Source organism: Pleurodeles waltl, chromosome 5 (genome assembly GCF_031143425.1).
Source record: "Pleurodeles waltl isolate 20211129_DDA chromosome 5, aPleWal1.hap1.20221129, whole genome shotgun sequence".
NCBI classification, from domain to species: Eukaryota; Metazoa; Chordata; class Amphibia; order Caudata; family Salamandridae; genus Pleurodeles; species Pleurodeles waltl.
The window spans coordinates 578,547,183-578,571,095 of NC_090444.1; the positions used below are offsets into that span (position 1 = coordinate 578,547,183).

The 23,913-nt window shown below is 44.2% G+C and overlaps 1 protein-coding gene across 1 annotated transcript in view; it reads left to right on the forward strand.

Moving 5' to 3' along the window:
- The window catches only part of RYR2 (ryanodine receptor 2), a 2,714,825-nt gene that overhangs the window by 818,424 nt on the left and 1,872,488 nt on the right, over positions 1 to 23,913 (forward strand). Inside the window, exon 10 of the mRNA XM_069234403.1 lies at positions 18,499 to 18,573. Within this exon, the coding sequence (XP_069090504.1) occupies positions 18,499 to 18,573 (75 nt within the window). The remainder of the gene's footprint in view (positions 1 to 18,498; positions 18,574 to 23,913) is intronic.

A 23,913-nucleotide genomic window follows, 5' to 3' on the forward strand; every position in this document is an offset into this window, starting at 1 on the left:
GAGATTGTGGGAGGAATTAGAGATAGAAACACAAAATCCAGTTTCCAAGTTTAAATATTATCAGTTGCAAACCTGGGTTAGGTCAATTCAAGAAAAAGGAACAGATACTAATGAATTAGAGGAGGTATTGGTTAAGGGTTTGTCCAGTAAAAAGGAAATAGCAACCTATTATCGATTGCTTTTGGATAGCTTAGATAGGGATTTTAATTACCCAGGCTCCCTATGGGACGATTTAGTTCATAGTGACGAAATTATAAGGTTATGGCAAACGTCTTGGCAACTCTTATACCAAGTGGTAAAACCGGCCTTTTTGAGGAAGAACCATCTTTTTGTATTACATAGGGCTTATTATAGCCCGCAGAAAATCGCTAAGTTTAGTTCTAAGGAGGACATTGCTTGTAGGAAATGTGGCTTACTTAAGGTGGATGATATTCACATGTTTGTGTCCTGTCCTCAGATCATAGGCTTTTGGTCAGAGGTGTTTGAAATTTTATGTAAAATATTTCAGACTCGATTAATTTGTACTGCAGCACTAATTTTATTTGGTTGGTCCCCAGACTTGCATTATCTGTCTACTTATAAAAGGAAGCTTTTGTTTTATTTGATTTTGTTGGGCAGGCGGGAGATATGTAAAAACTGGATATCTGAGACAACACCTCTGTCATCTGCGTGGTTGAATGTGATTGCATATATATGCAGGTTAGATTTGAACCAGGCCGGGGCTAACCTGCAAAAATTATTTAAAGTGGGTACCCAGGTTTCCATAAGTGTCCGATGATTATTTTTATGAGCAGAAGGAGATACATTCCGGGAAGGTGTCCTGGGGGTAGCTTTACTCCTTTTTTCTGATGTGACTTTCTACTCTGATAGCTGGACCCTATAGAGAAGTTCTGGATTCGGGGCGTGGCTTAAATCAGTTAGGAAGTGAATAAAGTAAATGAGGACACAAAAGAAACAAAAAAAACTATTTAAAAAATCAGGTTCAAACAGAACACTGTCTTTGTGGCGGATCTGTCATCAGGTACTGCAGCAGCTTTTTGACTCAAGCCTCTGGCCATGATCAAAGTCAACCACCTGGAGGGGATGACAATGGGGATGATGGGGATGATTTCTCCCCACATTATGATGATGACAACTTTTACACGAACATATAAGATGCCGATGGACTTGACACTTTCCCTTAATTTACGACCTGAGCCACCAGCAGCAGAATGTGCTTCCTTTGCTGTGGGAATTAAATGTGCAGCTGAGGTCTGGGACTACAAGTTCCCTTTCTGGAGGAGAAAGCTAATGCACTTACAGATGTTTTGCAATCATGCCAGCCACATTAGAGCCCTTAAAGCTGTTTAATTAAGCCCTAACTGACACATTAATTTGTGCCTGACCTAAACCCTTTTCTTGCCCACTGTTGAATAGTCAGGTAGGCAGATGCCACAGACCAGAGCCATGTGACTTTGACATTTTGGACTCAACATCCTACTCCAGGAAGTCTAGTGGTACAGGCTTCCACCAACAAGTTAACCCCAGTACTTTCCAGTACTCTCCACTCAACTCCACTGGACAGAGAATCAGAAAGGATTGAGGCATTCAGGAAATGGATGTTCTCATCAGCCAGTCTTGCCTTAAGATCAGTAAGTGCCCGCTACATGCTCGGGTGTTCCAAACATACCTTCTAGGACATGGTCAGTGAGATCGTGCCGGTGGTCTCTGAGCTTGGTCAGCATGTGGCCTTATATGCAACCTTTTCTGGTCTCTATACACCACCAATTGAGTGGGACAAGCAGTTGGCACTAGTCGGGTGCTCTACTGCCATGCCTGAATGAGGTTAATGGGCTTTCCGGGAGATGTCAAGGAAGCCCTTACAGATATGCCTTTCAACCTATCTTCCCTGTTTTCTGAAAAGGCTGATTTTGCCCTAGAACACTTCAAGAAGAGCTGATCCATGGTGTATTCTTTAGGCTTTTTGACCCCTTTGCCAGATAGTTCCCTCAAAAATGTCTACCTTTTCGGGGCTACATGTGAGGTCTGGTGTACATACGATGCCAGGGCTGATCAACCCAGTAGCAGTCCTTTCGAGGTTGGGGATCAGGCAGGCAACATGCAGGTCCAGATCTTCTCAGTTACCCTTCCCAGTGGCATCAGCCTCCAAGTCAAAATAGTTTTCCCTTGGTGGCACACAACCACCCTGTTAGAGGCCAGATCCAGCCCTTTTCCCAAGGATAGCAAAGGATCACATGTGACAGATGGGTCCTCTGCATCATTCAATGAGGCTATACCCATCCATTCCTTTCCAAGCCACCACATCTTCCACCTATATCTTTCAGCTTTCAGAAGAACACCTAACCATTTTGTTGCAGGAAGTGCAGGCTCTATTGTCCCAAGGGGCAATAGAGAGGATAAGGGCCTCAAAAATAGATACTAGTTGTTACTTCCACTATAATTGTCCTGAAGAAGGTCAGAGGCCTTCATCCTATTTTCGTTCTCCACCCTCTGAATGCCTTCCTGTGGAAGGACAGTTTCAAGATGCACACACTGGCCCAGCTTCTGCCTGCCCTTGATCCGGGCCACTGGATGATAGTCCTGGACCTGTAGGATGCGTATTTTCATATACCCATTCTGCAGTTCAACAGACATTACCTGCAGTTCAAAGTAGAATAGGGGCATTTTCAGTTAACAGTGTTCCCCTTCTGCCACACTAGGGCTCTTTGGGTGTTCACAAAAGTGATGGCAGCGGTTTTGGCATTTCATTGGAGGGTGGGGATATCGGTTTTCTCCTACCTTGACAACTGACTGTCTTTTGAAGGTGGGCTCACCACAGTCAGTCGTAGACCACCTCCAGAAAGCAGCGTATCGCTTGACTTTAATAGGGTTCACAATCAACATGCTGAAGTCACACCTGACTCCTTTGCATAGGTTCCCTTTCATTAGAACTATTTTGGATACAGTGCAGTTTCAGGCCTTCTCTCTGTCACGAGTCCAGGACATCCAGGCTAGGATCATGATGTTTCAGCCTCAGTGAGAGTGGCTTTGAGGCATCTTGGCTTGTTGGCCTTCTACATTCTACTCATTGTCTATGCCAGATGGCATATGTGTGCTCTGCAGTGGAACATTAAGTCTCGATGGGCTCTGCACCAAGGGAACCTCTCAGATTCCATCAAGGTTTTCAGAGGAGACTGTAAAAGATCTGGAGTGGTGGCTACTCAACTGCACTTGAACCAGCGATAGAACCCTCTACCTTCCCCATCTAGAGCTGACAGTAGTGTCAGATGCATCACTGATGGGTTGAGAAAGTCAAGTGGGAGAATTGAAGATCAGAGGATTCTGGTCTATGGTTGAAGCCCGACTTCACATCAACGTGTTGGAGTTGTAGGTCATTTGCCTGGTGCTGAATTCCTTCCTACTGTCCATTAAAGGGAGATTGATACAAGTCCTCATGGACAACACCTCTGCCATATGCTACTACAACCAGCTACACAATGTGGGGTCTTGGGTTCTGTGAGGTTTTGGTTGGGATGTCAGAGCATTTTCTGGTCATACACAACCTTGTGGGACCTTTGAGCACAAGGACAGACAAGCTCAGCTGACAGTGCCTGAAGGATCATGAACTGCAGTTGTACTCCGAAGTGGCACAGGGCATCTTCCCACAGTGGGAAGAACACTGGCTAGATCTTTTCACCACCACGGAGAACACAAAGAGTCCACATGTCTCCATGTTGGGGATCGAAAAAGCACTCTCCTAGAGAGTACAGCATGGGACTCCTGTACAACTTTCTGCCCATGCTTCACCTGTCCCGAGTTCCGAAGAAGATTAGGAACAACTGGTCCCAGATCATCTTAGTGGCTCTGGGTTGGGCCCAGAATTTCTGGGCATGAATGTGTCTTCCCAGTCAGGATTCCACTTCAGGAGGATCTTCCGTCCTAGCAGCAGGGAAGAGGTCTTCACCTGGACCTGCACAATCTACATCTCCTTGAGTGGAGATTGAGCGGTGGCAGTTGACTGCATTTGATCTTCCACCTGAGGTTGTGAATGATATCCTTGCTCTAGTAAGTGCATTTAGGCCTGTTGTTTGGACAAATTTGTGGCTCGATGTGGTGTTCTTACACAGACCTTTTGCAGGCTGAACTGTCAGATTTCTTACTGTTTGTTTTGTCTTTGGACCAGCAAGGACTGGCAGTGGGCACCATTATGGGTTATTTGTTGGCCCTTGGTTATTGTAGTCATTCATAACATACAAGAAATGTATTGAAAATTGCAGTATTGACCTACCATCATAAACCAGCTTTCACATCCATGTTTATCTCATGGAAAACAAGTATAAAGTTGTATATGTAAATGTATATATTGAAGCCAAACCTGGTTAACTTTGCCAAGGACTTCTCAAGCCCTTGCATCTGATTTGAGAGTTACATCTAGTGACGGATTGTGATACTGCTGCCTTGTGAAAGACTTTTCAAGTAGTTGCCTTTGTCTGAAAAGGGATATTTAGTGACATCTTGCAGCACTGCAGCCTTGTGAAAGACTTTTCAAACAGTTGCTTCTGATTGGAGAACCACATCTAATAACAGCTTGCAGAACTGCATCTTTGTAACAACTTTTGAAACAGTTGCATGTGACTCAAAATGAGAATCTAGTAATCATGTGCTGTACTATAGCTTTGTGAATAACTTTACATTCTCATGTTTTCTAAAATATTAATAAACACATACATATCTATAACTAGAGGAGCTATCAACCAATACTCGTCAGTCATTGGTCTGTTCAAATGCCTACATATTTCTACTGCACATGTTTACAAACACCAATAAAATAGTTCTCCATAATTAAATATTTGAAAGTATTTTCTACTTGCCAGTGACTGGTAATGCCTATGTATATCAGTGTGTCATTGCGGTCTTCCACACCATATCAGACATTTATTGAAAGATGTAACATTAACCATCATCGTAACCCATCTGTTGCATATTTATTTAGCTTATAACAGAAACCATTAAAATAGCAAAAGTGTATATGCAAATGAATGTGTTGAAGGCACATGCCCTCCGCTTTGTAAAGGAATTTTCAAACACTTGAATCTGGCTCGAGAGGTACATCTAATAATGACTTGAGGTACGACAGATTTGTGAAAGAATTTTCAAGTAGTTGTTTCTGATTTGAGAGGGACATCTTGAAACGTCTTGCTGCACTGTAACCTTGTGAAAGACTTTTCCAGTAGTTGCTGCCATCTCGAGAGTACTATATAGTAACTGCTTGAAGTAGTACAGCTTTGTGAAGGACTTCTCAAGCAGTTGCATCTGACTAAAGAGGGACATTCAGTATTGACTTACTGTATTACAGCTAAGTGAATGTATTGCCACCTCATGATTTTCAGAAAATTCATTATGAAAATAAATATGTTGATATAAGTAGAGAAGCTTTTGGTCATACCTTCATTTATTGGTCTTTTCAGGTACCTGAATTTGCTACTCTGCATTTGTACATCCACTTAAAAAAATAGGTCCCCGGGCTTAAAACCTGCAGGCACTTTGAATTTATCAGTGTCTTCTAATACTTTAGAGGTCATACTTCAAGGTGTCATTACTGTCATCCATAACATAAAAGCTGTTATTGAAAGCTGCATTATTGACCCATTGTCATAAATCAGCTTTCAAATATTTATTTAGACTAGGAAAGAAGCACAACGCAGAGCAGCAAAAAAGGTAGCATAAATGAATATGTAAATGTATATGTTGAAGCTACTCTTCCTCACCCTTGTATCTTTTGAATCACTTGCAAGTGACCAAAATAGGACATATGGTAAAGTGCACCTGGTGGTTTTGAGAGAGGACATACCAAGGAATTTCTTTGGCTGAAGCGTTCATGTTTAAACATATATGATCAAATATGCATTGATTTATGTCACTGAAACTGCGCAAATTATTCTCTGTGACTTCCATAATCAATGCCATTTAGAGAAATAAATCGTTTAAAGAGGCCAAAAAATACTGGTATGTATGGGTCAGTTTGGTTTTCAACTGTTAGCGTGACTACTCAATACGGGTATGTGGGACCAATGATTGTATAACATTGGGTCTTGGTATGAGATTACATCAAAATATCTCAGGGTATGTTCTGACTCCTGAGAAACCACTGTAGTCCTTGTGAAGCAGTATGGCCTGTGTCAGACCCTGTTTGTGTGGCCCCAGGGTGACCAGAGACTAAGGGGGTCATTTCAACCTCAGCGGTCTTTTCACAAGACTGCTGAGGGACCACCGTGCTGAAGACCGCCAGTGCTGTGGGTTTTCCACTCAGCGAATTATGACTGCTGGCAGCCCTCCGTCCTTTTCCGGACGGAGAGCCGCCAGCAGCCATACTGGCGGTTGGCGGGGAAGTGGAGGTTGCTCCACCTCCACCGCCCCGTCAACAGAACACCGCCCACCGAATCACGGAGCAGCCCCCATGGATCCCGTCCCCTCCCGGAGGATCAACGGACCAGGTAAGTTGATCGTCCGTTAGGGGAGGGGGGCAGGGGGGTGTTGTGTGCGTGCATGGGGGTTTGCGTGTGACTATGAAGAGGGGGTGTGTGAGTGCGTGTATGCATGCGGGGGGTAGTGTGTTTGGAAATGTGTGCCTGTCTGCCAGTATGTATGTCTGTATGGATGTGTGCATGTATGTCTGAATGTGGGTGTGTGTGTATGACTGTGTGTGTCTGTTGGCATGTTTGTTCGTGTGTGTGGGGGTATGTGTGTTGGTGGTGTCTGCATGCGTGTCAGGTGTGTGTCTGTATAGTGATGTCGAGGGTCGGGGTGGGAAGGGGGTCCTGCCACCTTTTGGGGTGTGGCAGGGGGTGCGGGGTGTCGGAGAAGGACTCGGGGTGGGGGGTGGGGGAGACCCCTATCAGTGCCAGGGAAGGGATTCCCTGGTACTGATAGTGCTTACCGCCATGGATTTCATGGCGGTTCCCAACCCCATGAAATCCATGGCGGTCAGCCGTGTCATGATACCGCCAGCGGTCTTTTGGCGGCCACCGGGCTGGAGACCCAAGTCTCCAGCCCAGCGGTCGTCTCAGCCATGGCGGTCGGTTCGGAGAAGTGGCGGATGACCATGGCGGTAACCGCCATGGTCATAATTCCAATTTTTTCCAAGACCGCCACTTCTCCGCCAACCGCCAGGGTTGTAATGAGGGCCTAAGTGGCTCCAACCATGGTGGAAGATTGCCACCGTTGTCTTGGGGCCATCCTACTATGGAACTACAAACAGAGCAATTGCAAACTTGTCGATACTTGACTCTGATGGTAGCAATGGTGACTAGTGACAGGCTTCTCAGCGGGATAGTGTGGGGGCAAGAGCTCAGAATTTGAAAATCAAACAACAGACACAATAATATGCTGTCAAGTGCAGTGCATTTTAGAAAATTATGGATTTTTATTCTCACAGCAAAATTAAATACTGCACAATTTGATCAACCAACTGAAGAAGGTTGTGGCAAATTGCACTAATCAAGAGGTGCTTCTCCTCCTCCTTTCTCTGGTAACCATCTTCACTTCCTCTGGGGCTGGCGATCACACTATTACTATCCCAAATACTAGAGATTAAGTGGCGATTTGGTTGAATTGCAGACTGCTCAAACTTTTCTTGCATCTGTAAGGCAACGGTTAGACCTGACATCCTTTGTGTGATATTCTTCCTAACTTTTTGCCCTCTCCCCCTTAATTTTTGCTGGACATGTTAGGTGGAAATTAGGACTCTGTGCACTTTCCCCATGCTAACTAATGGCAAAGTGCTTTTGCTTTATCCCTTGTACTTGGCAAAATTGGCATACCCCCAATAGACATATTTGATTTTCTTATAAGTCCCTAATAAATGGCACTACAAATATCCAAGGCCGTAAATTAAATGCTACAAATGGGCTGCAGCACTCATTGTGCATCCACTAAGGTATCACTGTAAGATTTGTCTAAGGGTGCAATTGCGGAGTGTAGTGCAGTTTTAAACTGCCATTTCCACCTGGTAAAATAAACCTTGTGCTTGGCCTAAATGTTCATTTCAATACTTATAAGTCACCTCTAAGGTAGGCCCTAACCACTCATAGGCCACGGTGCATGGTGTTTAAAGAGCAGTACATGTGTGGTTAGGTTTTACATATCCTTGCAGTGAAAACACCCTGAAATTGTTTTTCACTGCTGTAAGGTTATCTCTCACTAAGACGTATTACACTTTAATAAGTGATAACTTCAGTTTGGGATCTGATAAAAAAAATGCTTCTTCCACTCATTTGAATGGTAATTTAAAACCCTCTTTAATGTTGAAGCTGGATTTTAAGTTACACGTCTGAAAATAGCACTTTTAGGAAGTTGGCATTGTTCTGCCTAAATCAAATGTGCCTGTCTGCCAGTGCCCTGGGTCACTTGACTGTGAATGGGTTTCCTGTTGTAAGTTGTGTATTCCTCCCAGACATAGGGACAAAAGCAACCTAGATGTGAACAGAGAGGGTCATCCTGACAGGATTGCTGGGGAGCAGGGTGCCCTGCCCTGATTACACTTCAAAGTTAGCACAGCGGCCAGAGCGACCGCCTCTGGAGCAGAAGATCCGGGTTGGACTCTCCACATCTGTGCAATGCCCTGTGATTCTGGGTAAATCGCTTAGGGGCATATTTATACTCTGTTTACACCGAATTTGCATCATTTTTTAATGCAAATTCAGCGCAAACTGAACTCCATATTTATATTTTGACGTTAGACATGTCTAGTGTCAAAATATTGGAGTTTGCACCATTCTTTGGATGCGTGAACCTACCTTGCGTCAATGAGATGCAAGATAGGCATTCCCATCCAAAAAATGGTGCTAAACCCATAGCGCCATATTTATCCCCGTGCTAAAATGATGCACAGGTGGGAGGCAGTGCTAAATAATGGTGCTATGCTTGCTTACCACGTTTATTTAACGCCTGGGTCAGAGCAGGTGATGGGGACCTGTGGACCCATTTCCATGGTCAGACACCATGGTACGGGCCCTCTTGTGCCCACCCAAAGCCCCAGGAAAACCCCCACCCCCACCAGAGGGACACCAGAGGATTGGGGACCCCATTCCAGGTAAGTATGGTAAGTATAGGTAAGTATTTTTTTTTGTATTTTAAAGTGCCATTGGGGCCCCTAATAAGGGGCCCCTGCATGGCACTGGGTGCAATTGACATGCTCTGGCAACACTGGTCACCTGTGCTGGCCATTTGGGTGGTGGGCATGACTCCTGTCTTTTATAAGACATAAGTCATGTGTTATGGATGGTTGTGCGTCATGAAATGACACTATGCTGGTTTGAGGCATTTTTTTGCCTCTAACCAGCCTAGCGTCATTTCTTGATGCTCAACCTCCATCTCCTCTCCCGCCACCCCCACCCGGCTAGCATAATTTTAGTTGACACCAGCCTAAGCTTAGCGCCGGCTTGCGCCATTCCATTAATATGGCGCCCGGGTGGTGTTCAGGACTGACGCAAGCCAGCGCTAAGACTGCATTAGCACAGTTTTGCACCAAAAAGTTTAAATATGGGCCTTAATGTCCCTCTGTCCATGGACAGCGCCATGAGAACCTAATGGGTGAAAAGCCCCGCTATATAAATCTACATGATACCAGGCCTCCTCTTGCCTGTGTGATTCCAGAGAATTTGAAGCCAAACCCAGGGGAAGGGGAAGAACTGACCAGAACCACTTTGGGAATTAGGCTAGTGAATTTCCTCAGACAAAGGCTGGCACCAGGTATAAATGTGGTACCTTCAGAACCTTTCATCAGAACACCCCTGGACCTGTGGAAGATTCAGAAAAAGGACTGACCACTGTCTAAAGGAGGGTTTGACCTGTTTGCCCTGAACCCAGGCTTCCCAGAAGTTGCTCTAAGGGTCAGTTGGTATGCCTCTTGTTTGAATTTCAGGGGCACTACAGGCTTCCAGAAACCTCTCCTGCAACTGCCCAGCTGACCAACATCAACTGGACCTGTTTGGGCCCTGCTGTTGGCCACTGCTGAAGTGATTCTTGATCCCCAAGAGGTGCCCCTGGAGGTCTTGGACTCTTGGCTTGCCTAATAGGTCACTCATCCTGCTTCAAAAATGCAAGTCCTGTGCTCCAGGTGAAGCTCCAGAGGTTTTTGAGCTCTTCACAACCCGAAACAGATTCCTTGCGCTGCCCGCCGACCATTCACAATGCCTGCCAATGTGAATCTCCGGTGACGACTTTCTCTACTTGTCTGTTCTGACAGCACCAACAGTGGCAGTCTGCGTCGACTGCCAACCTGCAGCTCCAACGATGACCGACTCTTAGCGCTGAACAACGACTATCAGTGACACCCGATCTACTCCTGGCACAGACAATGGTCTTCTCATGTTGACTGCCAATGCTAAGTGCAGCTGCAGCTCCCCATGTGGACTTGGATTCAGAGATGGTGAAATCTTCAGCAGAACAAACCTTGTATGCGTCCCGCAATCCATTGCGGTCAGCTTGAACTTGTGACTTTGACTCAGTCCAAAGTGTCCAGATAACTAGCATTGGATGTTTGTGATTTTTGGCACTATTTTCACTTGAAACTTTAAGAATTCATAATTCCGGTTCTACTGATTGGATTTTTGGATCTCTGTTTTTCTAACTTATTTTGGGATTTTTCTGGTGTTGTGTTTTTATTTTATTACTGTTTAAGTGTCAAATAAATACTTTACACATCGCCTTTAAGTTGAGCTTGACTGCTGTTGTGTCAAGCTACCATAGTGTTAACCACAAGTTTATTCATTGTTGGCCACTCCATTAGGGGAGAGGAGCATTGCCCCCTTGTTGCCAGCACCGCTAAAAAGGTGAAAAGTAAAATGGTAATAAAATACATTTATTACCATTTGATTTGGTCCCTTTCTCAAACTGAGATGTGTTTGGGGGCGGGGCCACTGCTGCTGACTAGCAGCAGGGGAGTGATGTTCACTCAACCAGTTTACACTGCGCATGTCATTTTGGGAGGCTGGCTTGCGACGGCCAGCCTGACCTGTGCAGTGTAAATCTCTCCACTCAGCTGCCTGAGACTGCCGAATGGAGAGCCGGCACAGGCCCCAGTGCCTGCTGGAGCGTCGAGGCAGCCAGCTCCAGACAATCCTGGTGCTGCTCTCATGCTGCTAACATTATCAGCAGCATAAGAGCAGAATCTAGGTTGGTATGGAGATTTCAGTTGCTGCACTCAGACCGCCAAGGGACTGCATGAGGACCAGAGGAGGAGAGCCAACGGAAGTAATTGTACTATTTTTATTTTTATTTTCCCTCCCTCCCACATGTGTGTGGTACCCTAAATATTTAGTTGGTTGCCCCACCAAATGTTTAGGGTACCAGCCGAGTTTGTTTAGTGACTTTTGTGGTTCACCCTGACAATGATTGTTTTTATTATTTGAGTGAGGCTCCCATCCTTCTCAACTTATAACCCAATTTCTTACAGCAACTAAGTTCAAAGTCTTTAAGATGGTTTTTAAGTTCTTGTAGCCTCAGCAAGAGTTGTGTTTTTTTCTCACAGGTGTCTGTCTCTCTCTTCCCCAGGTGTCTTCCCCAGGCAATTACCCTTATTCGTGAGAGTCCTCATGCAGCTAGCATGGAGGGTTTTCCCACAAGCATGGCAAAGACTTCTCTTAGACTTTTTATTGCAGCAATGGCTGTGCATATGGCATTTTCCATATACTTGGCAGCATTTGTTCTCAGCAAGGAACCACCACTTCAGCGCTGGGGTTGCAGCCTACAGGGCGAGGGCTCCTTAAGTGACAAGGTTGTTTCGACCACCAGGCCAGTTTTGGGCCTCCAGCTGTGGCAGCAATTTGGTTCTTGGGTCAGCAATGGCAGCACCAATCAGTTTGGCCGATGGCAGGCTGTTTGATTGTTTCACAATGTCATGGAAGACTTAAGAGCAGTTTCATCAGTACTGAACAGAGAAACATTGGTTTACCTCTCAGCACCGTTCATTCTTGGACTGCTCTCTGAAGTTCACCAACTTCCTCCGGGAGCTTGTCACTCCAGGATCATGCTGATCCTTTCCTTAATGGACAGCCTCTAGTCCTGCAGACCAGACACACTCTTTTACTCTCTCAGCTAGCAGACAGGCACTACACTTCTTCAGTCAGATCTTTAGCTCCTCCAGCAAAACATAGTGGCTTCAGGTGGTTTCCCTTCTTCTCTGGGGAAGTGGCTGTCAGGCAGACACCAAAACTGGTCAGACAGCGGCTCATTGAGTACTTTAAGGTGCACCCATTTCCTTGATCAAGGGCTTAGGACTGGAACAGAGTGGGTTGGTCACCCTAAATAAACAGCCTTTGCAAAATATTATGCTTTTTACAGCAGGTAACACTGGGGCTGTTTCCAAGCAGAGCACCCACAACATTGACACAATGAGGTGTGAGTTTTTTACATCCGGCTTTCATCAACCTTCATGAAGCAGTAACCAATGACAGACAAAATAACAAGCCTGGTAGAGGAATTACATCATCTTTAACAACAGAGAGTGAAGTGCCATCTACTGAATAGTAGTGGGCAGGAAGAAATAATCAGAAGCCCCTTGCTAACAAAGTCTTCATGGAATTTCCAAGGTTAGCCTTGTCTCCATCGTCATAAAATGAAATAAAAGGACATTTTATAAAGTATGCGTATACTGCATGTCGTGGCGCTAAACTACAAATAGGAGGCAGGAGAAATGAAGTACAAACTGTGAATCACAGATTAAAAAGCCAAGTCTTGAGCTTTTTCCTAAAGCCAAAAAGGGATGAACAATTCTTCAAGACAGCAGGAAGAGAATTCCCTAGTTTTGATGTTGCATGGAAAAAGCTGTGGCCGCCCCAGCTGACTTTCTTAAACTGAGGAATTACCAGGTTGTTAGACTTGGCTTCATTGGCATGGTCTCCCCTAACTTTGTGCCTCTAGTTCCCAGGTTGTTTCTGTGTGCTGGACTCTGTTTTTGATGTTTTGTTTGCGCTGGACACTTTACTACTGCTGACTAGTGCTAAAGTGTAAGTGTTCCTTGTATAAATTGTATGTGTAAGTTGGCTATCCATGATTGGCATATTTGATTTACCATTAAGTCCCTAGTAAAGTGCACAATAGGTGCACAGGGCCTGTAAATCAAATGCTATTAGTGGGCCTGCAGCACTGGTTGTGTCACCCACGTTAGTAGCCCTTAAACATGGCTCAGACCTGCCACTGCAGTGTCTGTGCGTGCAGTTTTAAGCTGCCAATTTGACTTGGCAAATGTACCTACTTTCCAGGCCCAAACCTTCCTTTTTTACATATGTAAGGCACCCCTAAGGTAGGGCCTAGGTAGTCCTATGAGCAGGGTGCAGTGCATGTTAAAGGTGGGACATAAACTTTTTTTTACATGTCCTGACAATTAAATACTGCCAAATTTCGTAATCACTGTTGCAAGGTCTATCTCTCTCATAGTTAAACATGGGGACTGCCTTTATATATTATTAAAGCGCAGATTCCCCTTGGAAGCAGAGAGATATGTGGAGTTTGGGGTCTCTGAACTCACAATTTAAAAATACATCTTTTAGTGGAGTTGGTTTTTAGGTTGTGTGTTGGAAAATGCCACTTTTAGAAAGTAGGAATTTATTTTCTTGCTTAAACAATTCTGTGACTTTGCTTGTTTGTGGATTCCCTAGCTGGGTCAGTTTAACAGTTGGGCTCTATGTACCTCTCCTCTAGTCAGTAACACAAAGGGAGCTGGGATGTAGCCTGCATATCCTGATGGGCCATCTGGGCTGAGGAGAGGAGAGGAGTGGTCACTTACACCTGAAAGGGCTGTGCCTGCCCTCACACAAGCCAGTATCCAACATCCTGGTGTGTTTCTGGGGCCTGGCCTGGGCAAGGCAGCATCTTGAACACAACAGAGACTTCTCTTTGAAGTAGGCCTACTTCAAAGGCAGAAAGGGGTATACAAAGAGCACCCAAAACCCCTGAAACTTCAGATTACTTCTTAAACCACGAGGAACATCTGCCAAGGAGAAGAGAGGAGGAGTACTGCCCCTTTGCCTGTCACTGTGCTTTGCTGGGTTGGCCTGCAGTAGCTGTGTCTACCTGAGAGAGGACAAAACTGACTTTTGTGTGACTTACCACTGGTGGAGAACCTCGATGGGCTTGAAACTGAGCTTGCCTCCTGTTGTTGAAGTCTCAGGGACAACAAAGACTTCTCTCTGCTAGCACTTGGGCTTTCTGCTGAGAGTCCTGCCTGCCAAGTGGTGCCCTAACCTGTCTCTGGGCCCTTGAAAGGTGAAACTGGTGGAAAAGGACAGAAATCCATTCAAAGACCGAAATGCGGCGAAACTTTTGATGCACCACCTGCCTCATGGCTGGAAAACGACATGCCACTGACCTTGTTGCTAACATCGACGCTACACCTGCATCGGGGCTGGAAGATCGACACAACGCAGATGGAGAAACAATGCGCAACACCCGCAGCGGCTGCTGTTCACGACGCAAGCCCCCACGCAGCGATGTTTCTTGACACCATCTGACCGGATTTCGACGCAACATCGCTGGGTGTGAAAATCAACGCAAAGCCTGCCCGGACCCGAGGTGCCCGTCTGGATTGACGCATCGCTCTGTTGTGGGAGAGAAGAAACAACGCACGCCGATACGACCGGAGAAGGAACAATGCACTTTCTCGCTTATGAGTGAGAAATCAATGCATCGCTGGCTTTTTCCGACACACACTCACCCGTGCAGCTTTATTTTGACACTACCCAGGTACTTTTGTACGCTAACAACATTCTCACTGTTTTCTAAAGGAGTTAAGACTCTTTTTGCTTTTTAAATTCATAACTGAACTTTTGTATATTAGATTTTTATCGTTTTGGTCTTGTTATGTTTAGATAAATATTCCCTATTTGTCTAAACCTGTGTTGTGTCATTTTGTAGTGTTTTCACCGAGTTACTGTGTGTGTTGGTACAAATACCTTACACATTGCTTCTAAAATTAAGCCTGCCTGCTCGTGCTAAGCTACCAAGGTGGTGAGCAGGAGTTAACCAAGGGTGATTCTCCTTTACCCTGCCTAGACTGAGGGTCCTTGCTCGGACAGGGGGTGACCTGACTGCCTACCGAAGACCCCATTTCTAACACAGGTTATGAGCCTGTGAGGATCTTAGGGGTCTAGCTAGTACATGCCATTTGAATTTATCCTTTAAGAATTTTGAGTTTGTACCATGAAGGGCTTTAAACACATTACATAGAACTTTAAAGTGGGTGTGCTTATGTACTAGAAGCCAATGCAGCTGTACCAGGGCTTTAGAAGCGGAATTATATTTGGGGATTCCTAAGAGAAGTCTAGCTGCTGCTATCTGTAGAACATGCAGTTTGTTTAATAGTCACTTCTGAAGAGTCATGTACAGGGTGTTACAATAATCCAATTTAGAGAGAATAAGTCCAGTCACAACTAATTTCTTTAACTCTAGAGGAATGAAAGAGAGGATCTTTTGAAGAGTTTTCAAGGCAAGGAAACATGTAGATGTAACAAAATTGATTTGTTTGTCGAATGAAAGCCTCTCTTCAAATATGACACCAGATTTCTGACATTGGATTCAGGGACCGAAGGCAGCCTAATTCAGGGGGCCTCCAGTCAGGGGACCAGGACGATCTGTTACTCCCTAACACCAAAACCTAAGTCTTACTTGAATTTAATTTTAAACAGTTATTTGACATTCAGAGTATGATGGGGCGCATACAACTAAAGAAGTTAAACGCAGCCAATATCCGATTAACTAATGATTCGTTGCCTGAAATTGAGATAATGTGTGTTGTTGGCGTAGCTAACAACAGAAAACCCAAAGGATTTGATCAGTGAGGCAAATGGGGTCACATACAAGTGGGGCTTAATGAAGAACCCTGTGGAACCCCACAGGGAAAAGAAAAAGAACTGGAGGTGAAACTGTCACCACATCAGTGCCTGCGTCACCACCTTCCAGCCACAGGAATGCAGGCAATAAACTTCCACTGTGAGAGGAAGCTATCCTCAACCTCCATCTTGTGCCATGCTAAGATAGGGGCATCCTAATTCGATCCCCCTGGCTTCAGTATTCAGACTGACACACGTTTCACAAGCTTTCAGTGCGCACACATGACAGACATACATACAGGTTAATGCATTTATAAACAATGATTAATTGGTGCTGCCCCACTACCAACAAAATAAACTGTGCAGAGCTGAACACCTTAGATAATGATTTTTCCTGATTGATCTTAGACTGTTGCTTTTCACTCACAAACCAGACTGGTCCTCTTTGACGACCATATATATCTCCCACAGCAAAGAAAAATTAATGTTTTTGTGTTCTGGAAGCACATCAGCATTGTATACACTAGTAACAGATCTATGGTTACAGCAATAGGTAAAGTGTTCCCTTCAGTTGCGTTGTCTCAGTAGGGTACAACGATGATGAGAAACCCTAGGGTGTCTGGTGAAGTGTTTCTTTCTCCCAATCAAGTGTTCCTATGAGGTGTCCCTTCATTTTTTACTCTCATTTTGAATGTCCAACTGATCTTTCCTCTGTACACATTATATATATTTGCTTGGTAATTTGATTTCCTGTTGTCTTACTTATAGTATAGGGAAATGCCTGCATTCCTGTGACCAATGGAAAAATGTCCTTGTGTGTTGTCCTGCGATTTTCCTTTTTTATATGGTAATTTCAAGAGGTAATTCTGGGATTTTTCACCATTCACTTTTCTGTTTACGGTGGTCTTGCAGTACTTAGGCATTGCGAAATACTTTTCAAGTAGTTGCTTCATATTCAAGCAGGACAACTAGTTGTAACTTAAGGTATTGCAGGTTTGCAAAAGACTTTTCAGGCAGTCTCATCTGACTTGAAAGGGACATCTCTTGTTGTACTGCTGTTTTGCGAAAATCTTTTCAATCAAATGCTATGATGCAAGAGGAACATCTAGTAACCTTGTGGTACTATAGATTTTTAAAAGCCTGCTTAATCAGCTGCATTGGACTCAAGAGAGATATCTAGTAATAACTTGTGGTAATTTCAGCCTTGTGAAAGGCTTTTTAAACAGTTGCGTCTGACTCAAGAAGGACATCTAGTAACAGCTTCTGCCAATGCACCATTGTGACTGGTCTGACCTATTCAATGTGCCAATCAATGTGTGTTTTATTTTCCTTACAGTGCTCCGTTATAGTGAGTGTGGTGTCTTGCTCCGTCCCCCTATTTTTCTTGTCTCTCCCCCTTTGCTCTCTTCAACCCCCACTTTACCACTCCCCAGTGCACAGAGTCCCGCCCACTCCCAGTGTTGAACATAGTTTTTTGGCAAAAAGGTTTTCTTGTGTTTTTTTTAAACTAGGTTGACCGACAGCTGCTAAGTCCAGGCAGGCTATACACATCCATTTTTGCTCTTCGTGCACACTTATTTTTCGGTTTTTTGGCCATTTTCATTTACTATTCTAATACTGGTGTTCACCATGTGAGAATGGTATGTTACAAATGGCGGCCTATACAGCAGTGCATGTATCTCGCATGTGTGCGCATTGGCAGCCATCATGGAATGGATTTTGTTTAATACGCAACACATTTTAAAATGTGCAGCCATACATGCGCAATCGGCAGAAAGCAAATAGACATCTCTATTTCACCGCACTGTTTCCGCGCTCAGGGGTATTGCATTCTACAGACAAAAGAGAGGAATCCATCTGAAAATACGTGAAGGTACTCTTCTTTCGAGGACAGGCAGAAACAATATGTCCGGCACCTGGAATAAGTGCTGTTGTAACATGCCCAATGACCCTTGTGGCATGGCACAATAGAGGATGGCATATCTTTTTACTGCCCATGGGGCCTTTTTGCCTGGTAGCATTGCACGGGTTTTTTGTGAGCTTGTTTTTCCGAGCACACAATGTGAACTCAGTCATCTAGCTGCCTATGTAAATCTGGGGCGGAAATGAAGGCACTCATAAAATGTGCCAAATTGGGGTCACTTATGTACTTCACAGCAGCGCGAGCCACCGCCTCTGGTGTTTCCGAGGTCTGACTAAGGAGGTGAGAACCTAATAAAGGCTCAATTCTAATTCATTAGCGGCCTCTCTCTCCTGAGATTCAACGAGTCATTTTGTTTCTGGTCTGGCTAACTTATCGTGTGAAGTGGTCACCCACAGACTCGATCTCCGTTGAGTAGGCTTAATGCTACATAACCATTACCCAGTAAATTACATACATTGAAGAAGATACTGACTAGAACTTCAGGCTGAGAATTTTATTTCTACATGAGTCAAAATGGATACGATTATGTTTTCACTGCAATAAGCTACATTGCACTGCATTTTGTTTGCACATTAGATGAATTCTAAATAAAATATGACAAAAATTAACTTTGAAATGTAATAGTCGTAGCATTTCCTTAATATGTCCTTAGAAGCACAGCGTAACAAAAAGTGGGACACATCTAGTAATGAATAAAATTGCAAAAGACAGAAGTAAATTGATAGAATAGAAGCTTTTACTTAATGTTGCATTCTGTTTTTTTTTCAGAAACGTACACTATGAAGGAGGGGCTGTGTCGATTCATGCTCGATCTCTTTGGAGACTAGAAACTTTAAGAGTTGCGTAAGTAAAACACAAATATATATTAATTAAAAAAAGAGAGAATGCGGAGATAGATTGCACGATATTGGAGTAGCACATAAAAAAGATTATGTATTGATGGTCTCTGTGGAGGCTTGGAGGTGGGCAAAGAGCACGGCGGAATGTTCTTCAGTAAAGCAGATATTGACAGTTTCTGCAGTCTCAGCACCCCCTTGAAACTAGTTCCTGGGCTTGTATCATGGTCCTATTCTTTGCGTAGCGCCTACGCAGAATGGGACTGCACGTTTATTTGTTCCATCCTTTGTACACACAATAGCTCAAACAATCTTTGAGTTAGTGCTTTTGTTGCTGATACCAGAGCTTGGAACATGATTAAGCAATGACTACCTGGTGTTTCCAATCTCTGCTGTCGGCAGCTCATGCACTAACTGGAAGATTTTTACAGACCGACTTAATACGTTTTAAGGCAGCACACCAAACAAATTAGTTGCAGTGTTGTGCATTGCGCTGGGCAAGAGCGAAAACACAATGCAGGGCATATTTATAAAAACAGGCTTTCTGCTCCTCTATTCCCCTGTACTGGTGCTCTAAATGAACTGCCTTTCACAACGCATAGATTCACACCATGGAGCAGCGATGAGTATGTACTGCAGAGCATAGTATTTACATTGTAGAAATGCATTGGCTCTTATTGTGGATTGGCTTTGCATCAAAACCTACAGGTGTTTGTGCTGATTTGCCGAAGTAATGTTCTAGTAATGTCCCCTTGAGGCAAAATAAGGGAAAGCAGTGCTAAGCACTTTTTACTCTGAGAAAAGGGCATTTTCCAATGCAAAACACCTTGTTATCACTTTGTGAAGGTGCAAGGTCTTACTATATCTAGGTCTAAAAGATAAGGTATCCGCTGACGGCAGGCAAAAAAAAACCACACAGACCCTTTCTACATCGGGACAGGGTGATGATACAACCCAATGGTGGAATAGAATAAATAACACTTAATTCCAAAAATCTGTGGCTCAAATATTGCAAAGATTCCCTTCCAGTACAAAACCTATCCTTTATGTCACCCAGACATACTTGTAACATGAAACAGGGATTGTTATGTGGCACTATGTAGCCTAAAGTGCTTCAATTGCTAGGGGAATAGATATGGTGCAGTCCTGTTCTCTCCATGCACTGTACGACTTCTAAGTAAATTTGCCCCATTCCGGTACTTGTTTGGCTTATTTTACAGTACCAAGAAATGGTGCTGGAAATTACAATTGCCATGGACTCACGGGTAGAATAAGACTTAAAGTGCTGCCTATAGACTGATCAAAGTGTGAAAATAACGAAAGGGGTGGAGATGAAAGCAGATTCAACAAAGATGTAGAGGTTAGGAGCTGACTTATCAAAAGCACAACTGGAGCATTGGAGGCATTCACACTTCCGGTGTACTTTGGGATTATAGAAGAGACAGCAGCCGTTTCTGTAGCCTCAAAGCTCTTAGCAATTCAGTGTGCACAAAGGTGGTACCCATGGGCATAGGACCGCGGACCTATGCTGATGAAGGAATCATTTAGAGCCTGCCTATGCTCTAAATTTTTGAAGCAAATGCACATTGAGCAACCCCTCACTAGGAGCATGGGTGATAGTTAATGGCTCAGATGATCTCAATGAATTACTACCACCCAACCTTCGAGGAGCAGTCACAGAATACTTCCCTCCTTGAAGAGCAGGGGTGCTGCTTCCTTTCCACGAGTATACCTGAGCTGTCCCTACACATACAGTGAAGTTGTGGCAGGAGCCACTATGATAGAGCCTCTGCAAGCATACCTGTCCACCAGCTTTTAAGGGCCTTCAGGGGTCATAACGTGTGCAAAAGAACATCCGTGGGGAAGCATGGTGTGTTTGATTGGTAGCTTGGTGTTTGTATAATGTGGACCCTTCTGTGCATTCCCTAACAGCAGTTTTTTGTTGCTACTCACTCTCCTACCTCAGTTCTATACCTGGCACACCCATCTTAGGAGCAGTGAGCCGCTCGCTGTGCTCTTATGTCTTTTTAATTGTACAGGCCCCATGTACTTTCCCATCTATAAGTGGTGTAGTAGGCAAATTTCCCATCGAGTAAAAAACCTACATAAGAAAGCACTTCTGAAGACACCAAAAAAAGGAGTTCTTATACAATATCAAAGGTTGCAATATGAATGCACTAACCTGGCCTTCACAATATTGATTACTCACATAAGATAAAACAAGCATTTGCAATGCAATGGGTCTTGCGTTTGCTCGAGTTAGAGCTATAAGCATTCTAAATTACTTACTAGACTTTTCTTGTCACACAAACGGAAAATAAAAAAGTAAAACAGTTGACATAAGCAAGCCGATTCAAAACGCCTCAGTGAGCATGAAGGAGACAGACAAAAGTGAAAAGAAGTTCGCTCGCAGTCAAAGTTATGGGCAAACGTGCAATTATCTATGTAACAGGGTTGGTCCCCAAGGCCTAACAAAACCAAAACCGCCTAAGGAGGGACAAAGGTAAAGCAGTTACCAACGAAAAGAAAGGATTTTTGAAAGGCAAGCCCACGAACAAGTGGATGGGCGTGCGGTGGGCGTGGTTAAAAGCCCAAATACATACCAACAGGTCGGATAAGCATCTCACTTGACCTAAAGATGGGGAGTTAAGAATGGTAAGTCTGTACTTCCGAGCGTGTGCTTCTCTTGAAGACATACTAGTAGTTGAAGTTGTGGAGTCGATGTGCAGGCCGATATTATTGAGATAGATATTGTGACATATAACGTCAGAAAAATCAAACCCTGCGTCCTTGGCTTTGTTTAACAACACATTCTGGTAAACTGTGAATGACTTAATTTAAAAGCAGACACTTCTTTGGCTCTCGTTTTAAGAAGTCTCTTTCATTCCAGAAATCTGTCTAACATTTTTTTAAAATGTTCCTTTCTGGAGTATCAGTGACAAGAGCTGCAAGGGGGAAGATTACCGCATCACGGTAGAGCTGTAAGATCGCCTACAATGATACTAAAATGTCAAAACTGCTACACTGAAGAGATGGTTTTCGGTGCTGCTGTCATTCCAGATGCAGACGGAGATGAACAGTGGCATTCTTATGACGATACTCTTTCCTGATCGTCGTCTTCGGGTGTGATTGCTGTGTCACGTCCCCCCTGTCATACATCATGTCAGATGAAGTGCGACAGGACCAGAGTTGTGCAGAAGGAGCTTCCGAAAAAATAAAGACGCCCGATCACAAGGGCGCGTGGTCGCCTTTTGACAGGCAGTGTGCGCGCGCCTCACGCTACCTGCAGCAGTCAATCACGTTACGTGCACGTCACTTCACCCCGTTGGGTATGTCTCTTGAAGTGCCAAACATTCGTAGTTATTATCTGAGTCAAGGTAAAGACTGTAGAGAGAGGTGTCTTGATAGAATGATCTCCAGTTCGTTCAGCTTGAGGCCATGCCTAGCCTAGTTCTCACGAGTATTTTTGTATTACCTTTTTAAAGCAATGTATAAACAACTGCATTAATAAAATAAGACTTTTGCATTATGTGCTTTAAAGGTTACAGTGATACCAGAAGTATGCAGTGCTACGCAGTAATCATATAAGTGAAGCTGGGTAAAAGCGGCGTTTCCTTAGAAAAAAATAATGTATGTACCATTTCAGACGGAAGATGAGTGATTCACAGTACTGTCAACCATAGAACAGAAAGTAGTTTGAAGGAAGACCAAAAAGTACCCGAAAAAATCGATCGTATTTTTTAATTTGAATTTAGATGGTGGCAATATACAACACAAAGGTGGTGGGTGCTACGGCGCAGTGAAAAAGTGAAAGAAAAATGTAACAAATATATGAAATTAAAACAATGAATAACAATGTGTTGTTACTTATTGGTAATCTTCATTACCCCAATTAAGGCCCCCCCTTGTCCCAGTCATTACCATAGTGAGGAGGTCCCACCTCCCAAAAGGCACCTAACACGCTAGTCTGTTCTTTATTTTTTAATATAAGCCCCTCCCACTCACTCCATGCCTGCTCCTAACAAGACCAGACACAATAATAGAGGGAGGGAGGGGACATGACTGGGGCGAGGAGGATCTTAATTGGGGTATTAAAAATTACCGGTAAGTAACAACACGTTACCCCCTCATAGGACATCTTCGTCCCAGTCATTACCAGGGTGAGGACTTCACAAGCCCTAACACAATAATGAAGCTTGACACCAAAAACTCATGACCAACTCAAGGTTTTATTAAATCAAGATCAAGTTACAGCTGCCTTCATAATGCCAACAGCAAAATTATCCATGGAAACATGCAACACATCTAGCTGATAATGCTTGATGGAAGTGTGCGACTGCAGGTAGCAGCCCTAAAGATTTCTGGGACAGAAACGCCGCAGCCTCGGGCCAGGAAGCACACACAGACCTAGTGTAACAGCCCTGAACTTGAGCTGGTGGAGCCAGCTCCAAAGATTTACATGACTGTCAAACCGCCATGCACACCCATCTACTGATAGTGGAAGTAGACACCTTCTTCCCTTTAGCCACCCCCCAAATGACACAAACGGAGCGGGAGAAAAGCAAAACCCCTGACTGAGTTGCAGATAAATCTGAAGAGCCCTTCGAACATCCACAATAGAAGGAATTTGAGCATCCTCTTTCCCAGGAAAATCAGAAAGAACCACCTCCGGCTGCAAATGGAATTTAGGAGAAACCTTAGGGAGAAAAGACAGATCCAACCGCAGAATCACCCTAAATTGTAAATAAGGATAGAAAATCAGTAAAGCCCCCAATTCCTTCAGTCAATGGTCTGAAGTAATGGCCAGCAAAAATGCCAACTTAGCAGATAACCAGACCAAATCGGCCTCCAACAAAGGCTCAAAAGGGGACAACTGGAGACCCTGAAGTACAGTCGGCAAATCTCGGGAAGGAACAATTACAGAAGATCCTGGTGAATGGAGCCAAAAACTCAGCAACAACTGAAGCACCAAATGAGCAATACCTTCCAGGGCATCCCATGACCCCTACCGGCGTGGATAGCAGATTATTGAGCAGCCAGAGTAGAGGGTGCAAGATTCTTCAAAAAGCCATCCACCAGGAACTCAAGAATCTTTACCAGCTACCCAGCACCCAGATGCACCCCTGGAGGGGTACACCACTTGACAAAAGAGCCTCATTGTTTATTGTAAGAGTTAAAAGTTGAATCCCTGTGGGATTACTTAATATCCTGTGCCACCAGGGAAGAGCACCCCAGTGACTCCAACGTTAAGCATTCAAGAGCCAAGCCATCATTTTCACTTGACGGAGACGGGGCAAAGACAGGACTGGGTACTGAAGCGGGGACGGGATCACTGGTAACCAAAGAA